The following is a 13,233-nucleotide window of genomic DNA, read 5'->3' on the forward strand; positions in this document are numbered from 1 at the left end:
CGCAAGAGACACGGGTTTAATTCCTGGGTGGGGAAGATCTCCTGGAGGAGGAAATGGCAACCTACTCCAGGATTCTTGCCTGAAAAATCCTATGGACAGAAGAGCCTGGCGAGCTACAGTCCATGGGGTCAAAAAGAGCTGAACACGACTGAATGACTGAGCACACACACCCCTCATTAATTTCTGATTTCAGTTCTTTGAGTTTCTTTTTCCCTTGATCACTCTAGATAAAGGTTTCTCAGTTTTGTTGGCCTGTTTGAAGAACCAGCTTTTGGTTTCATTTGGTTTCAGCCAGCTTTTGGTTTTGCTCTATATCCTATTTTGTTAACTTTCTCTCTGGTATATTATTTCATTCCTTCTGCTTGCTTTTTATTTAGTTTTCTTTTTCTGGTGTCTTTAGGTGGAATATCAGTTTATTGGGATTTGAGATCTTTATTGTTTTAATATAACATTTATAGCTGTGAATTTCTCTCCAAGCACTGCTTTAATCATATTTCATAAGTTTTGTTTTGTTGTATTTTCATTTTTATTCCTTCAAATTATTTTCTGATTTCTCTTGTGATAGCTTCTTTGGCCTATTGACTGCTCGGGAGTATCTTGCTTAACATACACATTTGTAGGTTAAATTTTCCTCTCTCTCTATTTTGTTCCATTGTGGTTATAGAATGTACTTCACATGATTTTGATCCCTTTACAGTTGTAAAGCCTATTTTATGGCCCAGCATGTAGTTTATCTTGGAAAATGGTTCATGTATGTGTACTTGAGAATACTGTTTATTCTGCTGTTGAGTGTCATGTCCTGTAGATATGTTAGGTCTACTTGATTGTTACTGTTGTTCACTTCCATTTCATCATTGATCTTGGGCTAGTCCTATCCTTTATGAAATGTGGACTGTTAAAGTCTCCAGTTAGTTGTCTGGTTCTTTCTTTGTGCTTCATGTATTTGGAACTTCCTGTGAGGTGCATATGTTGTTTATGATTATTTTATTCTTCCTCTCTTTTTCTAGTAACTGTTTTGTATTAAAGTCTACTTAGTCAGATAAAAGTGTGGTCAGTCCAGTTCCCTTCTGGTTGCTTTTCCATGGCTTAGCTGTTTTTATCAAATTTGGAAAATTTTTACTTATTATTTCTCACATTTTTTCCCCTGCTCTTTCTCCTCTCCTTCCAGGACTCCCATTACATGCATGTTGCTCTCCTGATGGGACCTGCAGACCTCTGAGTCTGTTCATGTTCCCTCATTCTTTTTCTTTCTGTGCCTCAGACTAGATCATCTCATTTGACCTACCTTCAAGCTACTGGTTCTCTTGTCTGCTAAAATCTGCTGTGTGTTCCTCTAGTGAACTTTTTGTTCCAGTTACGGTACATTTCAACTCCAGAATTTTTTTTTTTTTAAAGATAATTTCTCTGTTTAAAATACTCTTTATTTGTGAACACAGTGTTGTCATACTTTTATTTTTTCACATGTGGTTTCTTTACTTCTCAGGTATATTTAAAATAGCTGATTTACATTCTGGATGCAGGGAGCAAATTGTCTTCTTGGCCTCACCCACCTGGAGTAAGGCCCCCACAACACTGAACACAGGAGAACCAGGAGGAGAGAAAACTGAGTTTCAGATTCCAGACTCAGCTTTCAGACTGAGTAGATTGTCTTGAATAAATGTCTCCATTTGATGTATTCTTTTAATGATTTTTTTAAAAACAATTTCACCAGCCAAATGTTTGTTTTGCTGGGAAGAGGATTTGCCCCGTCTTCAGACCATGATTCTTGAAGTCCTGCTTCTGATGACTCAGTTAGTAGTAGTAGTGTAGTTTCATGTAATGCTTCTCAACCATTGGTGTGAAGCAGAGCCTCCTGGAATGCCTGGTAAACTATCAGATTCAAGACATACAAATCTAGTTTCGTTCTCATTTAAAAAAAAAAAAAAATTGTATAATCTCCTGTGCAGCAGATGTATAACTAGAGCTCCTTCAGAAGGAGTTGTTTTGGGTGCTGAGTAGGATTGGTCTCACCTTGCGATGTCGTATTCAGTTTTGTTTTCATTTAGAAAGCCAGTAAAGCCAGGCTATGATTAGTGACTCATCACAGAAGCACTCTGCTTTTTGAGTAAGGATTCCTCTAAAGTTCCTTTAGCTGTCAGTAAGCTGTTAACAATAAATAAATCAGTAAGGAGTAAGGAGAAAGGTGAGAGATTTTGTCTACTGTAAGTTTTTGAGAGTGAAAGTGTTAAGTTGCTGAGTCGTGTCTGGCTCTTTGCAGTCCCATGGACTGTATCTCACCAGGCTCCTCTGTCCATGGGATTTTCCAGTCAAGAGTACTGGAGTGGGTTGCCATTTCCTTCTCCAGGGATCTTCCCAACCCAAGGATTGAACTCAAGTCTCCTTCATTGCAGGCAGATGCATTACCATCTGAGCCACCAGAGAAGCCCTGTGAATTTTTAGTTAGGTAAAAACATTTTCTGTGTTTTCTGAGCTATGCACTTTAGTTTTTCTTGGGTTTATTTTTAGGCTATGCTTTTAAGAATGGTGGAGAAATGTTAAGAGGTGTTCCGTGTAAAGTATTTTGTCTTTTGTTTGTTTAATTAATCATGTTTTGCTTCCCTGAAAAACAGGCTGGGACAGAATATTAGAACTTAAAGTGAAGAGGTTCTTGCAGAAATGTAAAAGAAAGCGTTCAAGCAGTGATATGTAGTTGAAAAATTAACTTATTTTATTTGCAGGAGTTTGTCCTTTTAATTTTTCTGAAATACATATTTCTGACCAAAAAGTGAATATGACTATATAGTCTCTTTTCTAGAATTGAGATTGGTTTAACCTTAGTTAAATTTTACTGTGTCTTCCTGAGCAATGCTTTTGGCTCTGGAAAACAGAGCAAAAATGGGGTATTTAAGCAGATACTTTATTACTTTTTAATTAGAATAAATTTTTAGGAATGAAATGTAGAGGAGGGCCACTCTCCTGAAAGTTACTGAGCTCTGCTCCTGACAGTGCTTGAGAGACCCTGAGCTGGGACTGGCAGGAATGCCCTTTCATTCCTGCCCTTGGGTTTCTGTTTGCATGAGCAGCTTCTCCAGTGAACCATGGAAAACAGTACTGTTTGAAAAAGCACAACTATTTGACCTGAAAAACTGTGCTTGTTTGAATAACAGGTTTTTAAATTGGCTGAGGTTAGTTTCTAACTACTCCCTCATAGGTCTTGACAATGTAAACTATCTTAGGAAGAGGTGACATTTTAAAGGACAGTTCACATTTCATTTATTAGTACTTCTTGCACAGACTTAGTGAACAGACTTGAAGACAGAAAAGAGGAAAAGAAGAAATGGTGTAAGAAGTGATACATAGAGAAGGCATTAGAGCAAAACATTTCTTTAAAAAGGAGCTGCATTGGGTCAGTAACGAAAAGTAATCTGTTACTTTCATACTAGCGGAGTGATGAGAAAACAGTGCTTCCTGTCTTCCATGTTGTTCTAAAATAGGGAGTGAGAGTCCTGTATCACTTATTATAAGTGCTTTTTTTTCTCTCATGGTATTTCTTCATCTTTTACCTATCACCTACTGGAGTTATTCCCAGTTCAAAGAAAAGCTTCAGAGTGTAACCAAAGGGCCACAGAGTAATGTGTCATTTCTGAACCATACAGATTGAGTGGGTTTTCATTAACGTGGAGATTTAAGAGTTCCTTAATATATAATACAGTGTGTTTTGGGAATTACAGCAAGATTAGTAAAAGAAATTCTGCCTGACAGGTGTTTTGTTTCCCAGTGGCTCTGGCAACAGATTCTACACTAAACATATATATTTTAAAAGATTTAATTTGTTTGTTTGTTTAGTTGTATTTGTCACTGTTCTTTGTGCTTTGCTAAGAGCTCCATGCAAATAAGGAAACTGCAGTTCAGAGAGCAAAGCTAGTGGTGCTGTTTTGATTTGAATCCAGGCAGTAGAGGTGCTTGTTCTGCTGACTTGACTTGTAATAGAGCTGTGGTTAGTAAAATATGAGATATAAAATGGTTACTCTTCCTCCCCCAGCCTTTTAGCAAGGCCTTTTCATCTTGAGTTCTTTCTTAATTGGTTGTCTTTCATCATCATTTACTTATGTTTTGTTCTCCCTCTCTGAGAAGGCTCCTGGATCCTGTATTCAGAGTTTATTTTGTGTTTGTGAAGCTTTGCCCATTTCCTGTTGCTGGCATGACATCCTGGCTGGGTATGGTATTCTTTGAGGATTGCCATGGAGAACTCTGTGCTAGCCTGATACTGGCAGTGATGTGCTTTTACATCTCCTTAAACTCTTCTCTGAAGTGTTTCCTTGTTCTTGAAGGTCAGCAGTATAACAATAAGGAACTGAATGTATTTAATTCTACATTTCATCTCCTTGGAATACAATGTTCTTGTTAAATCTATAGATTATTTTTCTCACTTTCAGAGAAGTTTTTTTTTTTTTTTTTAATGACACTGAATATATTTTCAGTTACCTTAGCTGAATTCCTTTTCTCGGGATACTAGTTATGCTCATTTTAGAAGGTCTGAAGTCAGTAAACTCTTTTATTTACTTTACTCTGTTGTGTTAGTATCTCATCTTCGGGTTCTTGTTGAATATTTGTTCTTTTTTTTGCCAGCTTTGAGGTTTGTTTCTGTTTATTATGTTGTATTATATGCTGAGTTTTTTTAAGTGCTTTTTTGGGGGTAGTGGGAAGGGAATGAGCACAGTCTAAACTAAAGATTTAAATGCATACTTACAAATCATTTGGAGGAGAAGGGTGTATAGAGAAGCTTCTAAGTTTATAGTAAGGTCTATTGAGTTATAAAATGCTGAATGACCTTGGAAAATCTTTAGAGGGTAGGAATATACAGAAGAAGTGACAGGTAAGTTTGTGTGGGTGTTTGTACTTAATGCCTTAAGGAATCATTTGTGCAGCTGTCTTTATTTTGTTGTCTTTGACAGATGTTGTCCAGTGAATAAACAAGATTAATAGTGACGTATATATCTAAAGCACAAGTAGAATACAGGTATATGGGAATATCATATGAGCAGAAAAGTGTTTGCCAGTAAAAGCAGATGTATTCTGGACATCGTCCATTCTTAATTTTGGGTGCTCATGGTAATTTTTTTCTTTATTTTTTTTTTCCCCCATTACAGTGTTCACAACAATGTTTCAGCTCAGAGTAATGGTTCCCAACAGGTAAGAGAGTATTAAGCTTCTAAAACACTAGAACACTATCAATATGATAAACAATAGTATTATTAATTCAGTTTTCATACTGGTGTAACCTCAGAAAAATTTTGTGCATTTTCTTTTTATCTGTAAAATGGCTCAACAGTATGAGACCTGTTACTTTATTCTCTTAAGATGTTAGAAAAGGTTTTAATGTTATAATAAAACATTTTCTGACCTTGTAAATCCTGTAAAATGAAAAAATACCAATATTCAGTTAGATGATTATCTGTCCCAAAGGTGGTATATAACTTTCAAGCATTTGTTTATTGCTATGTTTATTACTGTTGTATCTGCTCACTGTGTAGCTAGTATTTCATGTTAATATTCTACTTACTGGTGAAGAGATCTTTTATAATTTTTGTCCAAAGGCTTGGGGTGTGAGGTCCACTGTGCCTGTGATTCCTTCTGGTCCTGTGGTAGTGGAGGTCGAGAATCTTCCAAAGAGTCCTGGAGCAGACCAGCATGACAAGAAATGGTTCGTTTATTCATTAAACCAAAATAAAGTGTTGCTTGCCTAAGGGTGTTCTGAATCCCCAGCCATAATCTTAGACTACTTGAAATATGATTGAAAGCAAATTATTCATATTTGTAAGGTGACAAAAAAAGCATGTTGTTTTTGGGATGAGTTAGGGATGCAGATGAAGCAGGGTGACAGTGTCACTGAAGCCTGTGAGATGGCTCTCCTGACTGGTTAGTGTGAGCTGGGAGTGGCAGTGGTTTTCTGTTGAAAAAGACTTTAGTGCTACTTGATAGGACCTTTTCCCAGATCCATAAGGATCATGTCTTCATTCCATGTTATTCTACACAACATGATGCTATTGCTTTGGATGTGGTTTCTTTATTAAAGACTGGAGGAGATAAAGCCAAAACAGAACCATAATTATAGTCCAATAGAACAAAGCATGAAATATTCCATGGGGAAGGGGTGGAGAAATAATCTAATGATGGGAAGATACTTCCTTTGTTTAGAGTCCCAGGGTCTGTTTTTTTTGGTTTTTTTTTTAGACTAATAGTGAGTGTACAAATATGGATACTTTGTGGCTTATGGGATTAATCCAGGGGTTTCATCCCTTCCCAAATAAATACATGTGGCCTGGGGGGCTCCTTGGGGATTATTTGATTGAGTGGTCATGTTGGGCATCATCTGTTCAAGTTTTGTCTGTTTATGATATGAACTTTGATAATTGATAGGATTTTTCTCTTTTTCTCTTGCTCTCAGTTTGTTTACCTGAAATCTAATGAGTTTCTGTTGGTGATCTCAAGGTTTGGGTCAGCTTTCTGTGCAACCAGCTCTTCCTTCATGGTGGTGGGTCAACAGTGGTTGGTGATTATTTTCAGTCTTTGCTATGTAATTGTTTTTCACTGTTATTTTGGCTTAACTAACAGCAAGGTGCTTTGCTCTTGATGATTGGGCATATTTTTGCTTCAGTTCCAAATAACTTGATAAGTTTCTAAGATCAAGGGGTTTTTGCCCTCGTGTTTTCCGATGACCCTCCCCCGCCCTTTCTACTTGAGAATATGATAAGGGTACTTTGTGTGTGTGTGTGCATGTGGGCACACACTTAAAGGATAAACAGCAAGGCTTCTACATGTCAAATTTTAGTCTTTATTTTTTTAAGCCATTAAAAACAGTTTCTGTGGTTTCTTACTGAAAACACAGCTCCAGTAAGAGGCTGTGTTTTGTCTCTCTGTTACCGCCAAGTCTTTGGCAAAGAAACATAGTACTGAGATTTCAACTAAAAAAGAGCTCATTTAATACATGCTTACATTTTATGTTAATATGGAATGAGAGTCTGGTTTGTTTGTATCTGTATAATGTTTAAATCTTTAGCTTCTCAATTTTAATTGGTACATATTTAAATCTATTTGATTTGTTAGGCATTACTCAGTTCCTTTGATGCAGCATTAAAAAAGAGAATGCTGATTCTCTGAGTATTGAATTTCAAGAAAAATAAATTTGGAGCTGTATGTCCTTCTTTATATAACTGTATTGTGACTGCTTTTGTGGAAATGGAGCACAGTGGTGGCCCTCAGGCCCAGCATGCCTCAGTGTGTGTCAGCAAGACCTGGGACTAAGCATAGAGCTGGCCTGTCTTGGAGCTGATGGGTTCCCCAGCCTTAAGATGAATCTACATTTTAATTTCTATTTCTGCATGTTCTGATTCTAATACTTTCACATGAATCTAAAACAGTCCTCCTTTAGAAAGTGATATTAATAAAATTTGGAAATGCTCCCTGGGTTTGGACGGTTGGGTGGAATAATGGACTATTCTATTTCTGGTAGATAACTTTTAACCAGTTTAATCTAAATGTACTCTTTGTTCAGTTCTGTAGCTTTTTATGGCTGATATCTTCTAAATGACACCATTATTTGAGTGAATGATTTGGTATGTCAGTATAGAATTACCCAATATTTAAACTATCTTTTGAGAATTTATGTATTTAAAGCCCATTATCTACTTATAAACAAAACTGAATACTATGTGGAAAATCTTGCATATGTAGGGGAGAATATAAACCAAATTTTCTAAATTTTTAGAGACCCTAGATTGCGGGCTGTGAGTTTTCTGGGTTAGATCTGATGAACAGCTTGTATTGCAGTTGAAGGAAAGATGATAATTTTATTGTTTAAAAAAAAAAAACGAAAAAGGCTTCCAAATTTGTTCTGAAAATCCTTTTAGCTAATTTATTTTCAGTTTCCTTAAGGAAGAAAGGTGAAGATGCATGCCTTAGTTGAATAGAATGTCTGTCCTTAGACATTTTTATAATTGAGGTGATTTTTTCCCTTTGTAGTTACCTTAAATGTGTGCTGCCCTTTTGGTCATGCACAAAACTCTGGCAAATGTGTTCTTTCTACTGGAGGACTTTGATCATTTCTAATCAGAAACTGCTTCTTTGCATGTTTCACTCTCTTACTTTCATATGTTGTTTATAGCAATTGTGATAAAAGGCATTAACACTTTCTTGGAGGGGCTTTTTCTCATCACATTATCTGTACCTGTTGAATTTCATTCACTGTAGAAGAAACAGTGTTTCTCCATTGTTAATTGGAAACATTGATGTCCAATTACACAGCCTCTGTGAGGGCAGATTTTTTTTTTAATGTTCTTTCTGAATTTTGTTTCCTGGACTTCAGTTTTATGCCACTTGATTTGTGAAATAAGTTTTCACAATTGCCCTTTGCTGTATGTGGCTTTGTCCTTATGTAAAATTGTCCTTTCTGATACTTGAATGAAATAGATTATAAGCATTTTTTCTTCTCATTAGGACCTCAGGCAACTTTTCTGCCTTTGATTTTGATAACGATATCAGGGACAGATACAAAGTGTCTTGGTCTCTGTGAATTTCCTTCTTTATTTAATTCACCTGATTCTGATTACTTGTGCATATTTCCATATTGCCATTTTCTACTACATGTAACTTTGTGGATTTCCCCATTTGTTGTTCTTGGATGTTCTCATTGCATGGAGTAGATGCTGGTAACTGCTCGTAGCAGTGGTGCATGCTGGTCACATGGCCTTCTTTATTACCTCTTACACCTTCATCTTCTCCTGTTGACTAACTGTGCTCCCCTCCCACCCCAACCATCCAGGCTCTCGGCTGCCGGTGATCGCTCTCAACGTGGTGGAAACCAGTGGGACACAAGGGCCTTGTCCCCACCCCATCCTGCACCTAGAAACTATCCTGCCTTTGTCCATGAGCACAATGTGAAGAATGCAGGAGCCCAGCAGAATGCTCATTTTCCTGGCCCTGCAGCCATGACTGACATATGAGTGTTGAGCCTCTTGGGCACTAGGACTTTGTTGTGCAAGTTGATGGTATACATTTCTAGAGTTTATAGAGGATCAATCATATTAAGAAAATTTGGGAGAAGATATTTTACACTGAATCACTCGTTGGGTAGTGTTGTTTGTAATTGAAATCTTCTGTGAAAGGGAAAAGGATCTGAAGAAGCTATATGCCATCAGTGATAGTGACAAATATTTTTGTGTTGCAAAGGATATTTTGGAAAGATTTTTTCGTGATTTTAACATGTTAACACATCACTTAGAAGATTTTTCAGGAGAAGATTTGTGTTTATGAATAAGCTGCCCATTATCACCCCAGCCTCCATGCAGTACCAGTAGATGGAAGTGAGAAGAATCAGTCCCACTGAAAGTACACACAGAAGGGAGTATGTCCAGGCCAGGTGGATCAGCCTGTGGTGATACTTTTATAGACCAGTCTTACACACTATTTTTAATACTTCTGAAGTGACCTAAGTCTTAATTTCAGTTGAGTGCCTGAGGTTCTATAATTTAATTACTGTAATATTAAATTTAAAACTTACTTTTTAATAAACACAAGTATTTTAAATTAACAGAAGGTCTAGAAATCACTATAATGTGCTTCATGTAAAGAGAGGAGTCTGAATGGTTACTTTTGCATGATTAACTGATTAATCAATGGTGAGCTGAATGGTTATATTACTACTGAATGGTTGTACAAATGGAACATGTATTTACTTTTGCCTTTTCACTTTTCTCTTTTATCTCATGCATCTGATAGATTTCCCAGGTTTGCAAACAGGTTCATAATCTGGCCTTGCACAACCTCTAAAATAAAATTCTGAAGCCAAAACTGTATCACCTTTAATACTTAATGCATATCACTTTTAATCAATTTTTGCATATGTTATTATTTTTGGTCCTTTATGAACTTCAGAATGTAATTGTGCTCTTTGATTTAACTCATAGAGGCAAATTAACTGGAAGAAATATATTTCTGATGTAATGGGAGATGATATAAAGGGAAGAATTTCTTTTGTCTTTTTAGAGTTTAAAAAATTTTAACAAAATTTTTAAACGTTTAACCTGTATATATAGAGAGTCATTTTATTGTCTGAGAATTCATAATACATCAAGATAATGAAGATTTAATTAAAAACAACATAACTTGTGTACTATTCTGCTCACCTCAGTGGTCAGTCTTACTGTCTCTGCTAGATGAAGGTAAAGTTTCAGAGGGCCTTATATTAGTGGGTTCTTAGTTGCAAATACAATACAACTTGTCCGTATAAGACATAAATAATCAGAAGTAAGTAATATTTAGGGAATTTAATTTATAGGCAGGTTTCAATCTGAATTTATTAAGTCATATATAAGTATTCTTTAATGTATCTACATATGAGCAGATACATATCTTAAATAGCCCAGCTGAAAACTCTGGAAGGCTGTCATCATAGCGTGCTTAAACATGGCCACTAATGTGTACCCCTCATGATTCTGCTAGATTTTACATAGCTCAGATTCTTATTGTCAATGGTGATGCTTTTTTTTTTAAGGGAATTTGAATCATAACATTTTAAACACAGAAACTCTGATTTGTTCCATTTAAGAAAAGATTTCATGGGTATGAATATGATTAAAACCTTACTATATAATAGAAACCAGAAAGAGGCATAATATCAACACAGCTTTCTGGTCTCTTAGAAAGTCCTAAGGCTTGACTTCTCTCACTTTAAAATTAATCTTAAAGTCTGAACTCCTGATATAATGCCTCATATTCATCTTACCCAGAATCTTAACTTGGGGAAGTACAGAAGGATTGTGATTGAAGAATAAACTCTTCTGTTTATAGTAAAAGTGGTCATTTCTGTACTTAGAATTTAAGTTAATACTGTTACATTTAAATAATGGAAGAATCACATGGTTTTCCTTTGTTTGAAAACATTGTTATAAAATAGCTCTTTGCAGCAGTGGGAGGATCATAATTGAAAATTCCTGCTGATAGAGACTGGGTTGGAGGGGTGACAGGGCAAGAAGGTAGCAAAGGGTAGGGGAGTGAAGGGCTAAGGCTGAACGGTCATAGAATCAAACCTTTCTACTTCATACAAGTTCCTGTGCTCCAGGATCTCAGAGTGTAAATGTTGGGAATATTTCCTGCTGGTATTTTCAAGATGGATATATAAATTGTTTCCGAGGTATGAAGAGTTCATTAGCAGCTTAACCTAAATTAAATAAATTGTCACCAACCTTTTTATACTCTGCATTTTATTCTGTCTAAAAGGTCAGTGATCCTACGTCGTTGATTGGGGACCTAATAACACTCCAGAAGCACCTTACTTGGCTGTTTACTCTCCTTTTGATCAGAGGGATCCATCAGCCCAGAACACCAAGATCATGTGATTCAACTTCAGGGCTTTGGCTAATTTTGTTTAACTAATTTTAACATCTTGAATTAAGTTGGTTTTGTGTCAGCTGCATTTTTATAGAAACAGCAAAGATAGCAAAGTGACCTTTACACTTTGATGCATGAAAATACATGAGCTTCTTAAGATCATTATTTCTTTCAATGGTAAAAGCACTTCTGAGGCATTTACCTATCTCTGAGTATAATCTGACATTTCTGATCTTAATAGGGTATTCACACATTTTGATGAATTTACAGAGAAAAACAAACTTTATCCTATTATATATGTGTCTGTAATTTTACAGAGAAAAAAGCAGCCTGTGTACAAATATTGTAATATCAGTATAATTTAGATCATTTTTAAGTGGGGGCTCTTTTATTTAAAGTGTTGACTTGGAAGCTATTGGTATTCATGACATTTGTATCATTCTTTATTGTTAAAATTGCTCAGGATGTAGAAGGTGCCATGTAAACATGTCAGGGTTATACAGCTTATGTTTCTCCTGAATGGAGGACAGGGAGGCAGCTTATTTCATGGGATAAAACCATTAGCTGAGCCTTAATTATGGGAGTTTCTCTTACGTACTAGATTTTTGCATATTTGTTGATTTGCTAAAAAATAATTATGTTTAGTAACCTGGGTTTATAACTTTCATGTGTCTTGATATCCCGTGTTTCATCTTTCTGTCTTGTGAAACAGGAAAATAGACGAAAGGGTAAGGAGCGGAGGGCTCTAGTGTTTGGGGTTTGATGAGGAAGAAGGGTATTATGCAATGACTGGCTTTATAGGCATAAGAAGACACTTTGATCCCCTCTGCTTTGATCCCCTTTCTGTACACATTCACAGACGTAAACTGAGAAGTGGGAAGACGGTTGTCCTGTGTTAAGGCCGTGTGCTCTGATGGTGGAGTGGTCAGCACTTGAACCACAGTGCTCTGTCTTGGTTGGAGCAGACTCTTCACTTGTAAATCATCATTAACTGCTTTGAAAGACCATTATGTTTCGTGTGCTGAGCTTTGAATATTGAGTTTGAAAATATCACATTGCATTAATTTATTTTATATCCATGGTATACAGGACTTATATGGATTTGGAGAAATAAAATCATCTTGTGCCAATGATATTTAATCTCTTTACCCCCACATACTTCTTAATTTTAATATACATCATACCACATTATCAGTTATACCTTGCTTCCAGAATTGCTGTGAATGCTTGCATGTGAGATGGTCTTATGTAAGGGACCGAATGTGAAGATACGTCTGTGGTGGGGAAGTCCCTCTCTCCATGCGCCTCTGTCTCATGCATAAAATGTGATTTGTCAGATCTTTTCTAGATGTTATGAATCATGTGAATTTAGGTATGGCGTTCTTCCTCAGCTTCTCCTTTTCAAGAACATAAATCTTTTTCCTCCTCTCGTCATATAAATTAACTTTTACTTTAGTCACATGAAATCATTGTGAGAATTCTGTCTTGCTCAGCTGACATTTACCTCGATGGTAAAGATACTAGGGCACAGGCATGTGGAAAATGTGTTATATGACTTCAATTCTTCAATTCTTTTTTTTTTTTCAATTCTACAATTTAGTTTTATTTATTTATTTATTTTTAATTTTATTTTATTTTTAAACTTTACAATATTGTATTAGTTTTGCCAAATATCGAAATGTCTTTCTTCAATTCTTGACCCCTGCTAATTTGTAACACACTAGCTCCTTTGAGCTCTTTGCGCTGGTGGGAGGATCATATGAGCCTCAGATAATGAGTGAAATTAGAGAAGAGAAAATTTCAAAAGAGATTGCAGAAAGGAAAAAAAGTTTAATGATGTATTTTATTACTTACACTAAAGTGGAA

At 36.1% G+C, this 13,233-nt stretch overlaps 1 protein-coding gene across 4 annotated transcripts in view; it reads left to right on the forward strand.

The window, feature by feature from the left end:
- EPB41L5 (erythrocyte membrane protein band 4.1 like 5) overlaps positions 1–13,233 on the forward strand; it is a 169,233-nt gene that overhangs the window by 73,915 nt on the left and 82,085 nt on the right. For 3 of the 4 annotated variants that reach the window (XM_019973958.2, XM_019973967.2, XM_070768966.1), the window contains 2 exons: positions 5,130–5,172; positions 5,577–5,683. In XM_019973958.2, the coding sequence (XP_019829517.1) occupies positions 5,130–5,172; positions 5,577–5,683 (150 nt within the window). Of the gene's footprint in view, positions 1–5,129; positions 5,173–5,576; positions 5,684–8,800; positions 11,230–13,233 lie in introns of those variants that run through there. The other variant, XM_019973976.2, reaches the window with a different exon arrangement.

Source organism: Bos indicus, chromosome 2 (genome assembly GCF_029378745.1).
Source record: "Bos indicus isolate NIAB-ARS_2022 breed Sahiwal x Tharparkar chromosome 2, NIAB-ARS_B.indTharparkar_mat_pri_1.0, whole genome shotgun sequence".
NCBI classification, from domain to species: Eukaryota; Metazoa; Chordata; class Mammalia; order Artiodactyla; family Bovidae; genus Bos; species Bos indicus.